Below are 1,557 nucleotides of genomic sequence, written 5' to 3' on the forward strand. Positions count from 1 at the left end.
ATGGGTTGCCTCTCAGGAAGCGCTTGATTTAACGTCACGGCGTGACGCATGTTACCATCATCATTTGAAATGGATCAATTCCACAACGTGGCTATCATCAATCTTGCCAAGGTAGTGCTTCACTCGGTGCCCATTGACTCTAAATCTCACCATTCTTGTTTTTCAAATCTAGATCACCGAAAGGAGTCACATGTACCACTTCGAAAGGACCACTCCACTTCGACTTGAGTTTTTCCGGAAACATCCGTAACCGAGAGTTGAATAGAAGAACCAAGTCACCTTCCTTGAATTCTTTGTTCCGGATATACTTATCATGTAAGTACTTCATCTTTTCCTTATACAAGGACGAGCTGGAATAATCATGGAACCGGAACTCATCAAGTTCATTTAGTTACTCTACCCAGAGATTGGCAGCTACATCTCATTCAAGGTTCAATTTCTTCAGCGCCCACATGGCCTTGTGCTCTAATTCAACCGGAAGATGACATGCTTTCCCAAATTCCAACTGGTACGGAGACATACCAATTAGAGTCTTGTAAGTTGTTCTATAGGCCCCTAAAGCATCGTCAAGTTTCTTTAACCAATCAGTCCGGTTTGCATTGATAGTCTTGGATAGAATGCTCTTGATCTCCCTGTTGGAGACTTCAACCTGTCCACTTGCCCGGGGATGATAGGGGGTTGACACCTTATGTTTGACACCATACTTGGAAAGTAAAGTGTCAAAGGTTTTGATGCAAAAATAAGAACCCCCATCACTAATGATAGCCCTTGGGGTGCCGAACCTTGTGAAGATATTTTTCTTAAAGAAAGCCACCACACTCTGTGCCTCATTGTTGGGAAAAGCCACAACTTCAACCCATTTGGAAACATAATCCATAGTAACAAGAATATAAATGTTCCCACATGAACTCAGAAATGATCCCATAAAGTCAATGCCCAAACGTCGAAAATATCAATCTCAAGGATGGTGGTGAGAGGCATTTCACTCTTCTTGGAAATTCCATCAGCTCTTTGGCACTCATCACAATGCCTAACGAGCTCACTAGCATCTTTGTACGAGGTAGGCCAATAGAATCCACAACTTAGGACTTTTGAAGCAGTTCTCAACCCACCATAGTGACAACCATAGGGCAAGGAATGGCAAGCTTCAAGAATACTCAATTACTCTTCTTCCAGAACACATCTCCGAATAACAGAATCATTGCAAATTTTGAAAAGATATGGCTCGTCCGAATTATAACCCAAGCAGTCCCGTTTGATCTTCTTCCTTTGGTTAGAAAAGAACTCATTCTGGACAATAATGGTCACAAGAAAGTTAGCCACATCGGCGAACCAATGTATCTCAGTCAAAGACACGGAGAGGAGTTGTTCATCCGAAAACGAATCATTAATCTCGAGGCCATCATGGGGCCTCCCCTCATCTTTCTAGCGGGACAAGTGGTCCGCCACTTGATTCTCACTCCCTTTTCGGTCTATGATTTTAAGGTCAAACTCTTGTAGAAGAAGAACCAATCTCATCAACCTATCCTTAGAGTCCTTTTTACTTATCAAATAACG

General features: G+C 42.5%; 1 protein-coding gene across 1 annotated transcript; it reads right to left on the reverse strand.

Moving 5' to 3' along the window:
* Positions 1-421: 421 nt before the first annotated feature.
* LOC138903867 (uncharacterized) lies at positions 422-877 on the reverse strand. The gene has a single exon (XM_070192440.1). It carries the CDS (start codon positions 875-877, stop codon positions 422-424), a length of 456 nt encoding a protein of 151 aa, XP_070048541.1.
* Positions 878-1,557: the final 680 nt, after the last annotated feature.

Source organism: Nicotiana tomentosiformis, unplaced genomic scaffold (genome assembly GCF_000390325.3).
Source record: "Nicotiana tomentosiformis unplaced genomic scaffold, ASM39032v3 Un00095, whole genome shotgun sequence".
Classification (NCBI taxonomy): Eukaryota; Viridiplantae; Streptophyta; class Magnoliopsida; order Solanales; family Solanaceae; genus Nicotiana; species Nicotiana tomentosiformis.

What these genes read in the sequence shown, in the direction of transcription:
- LOC138903867 (XM_070192440.1), bottom strand. Translation starts at nt 877, where the DNA reads ATGGATTATGTTTCCAAATGGGTTGAAGTTGTGGCTTTTCCCAACAAT.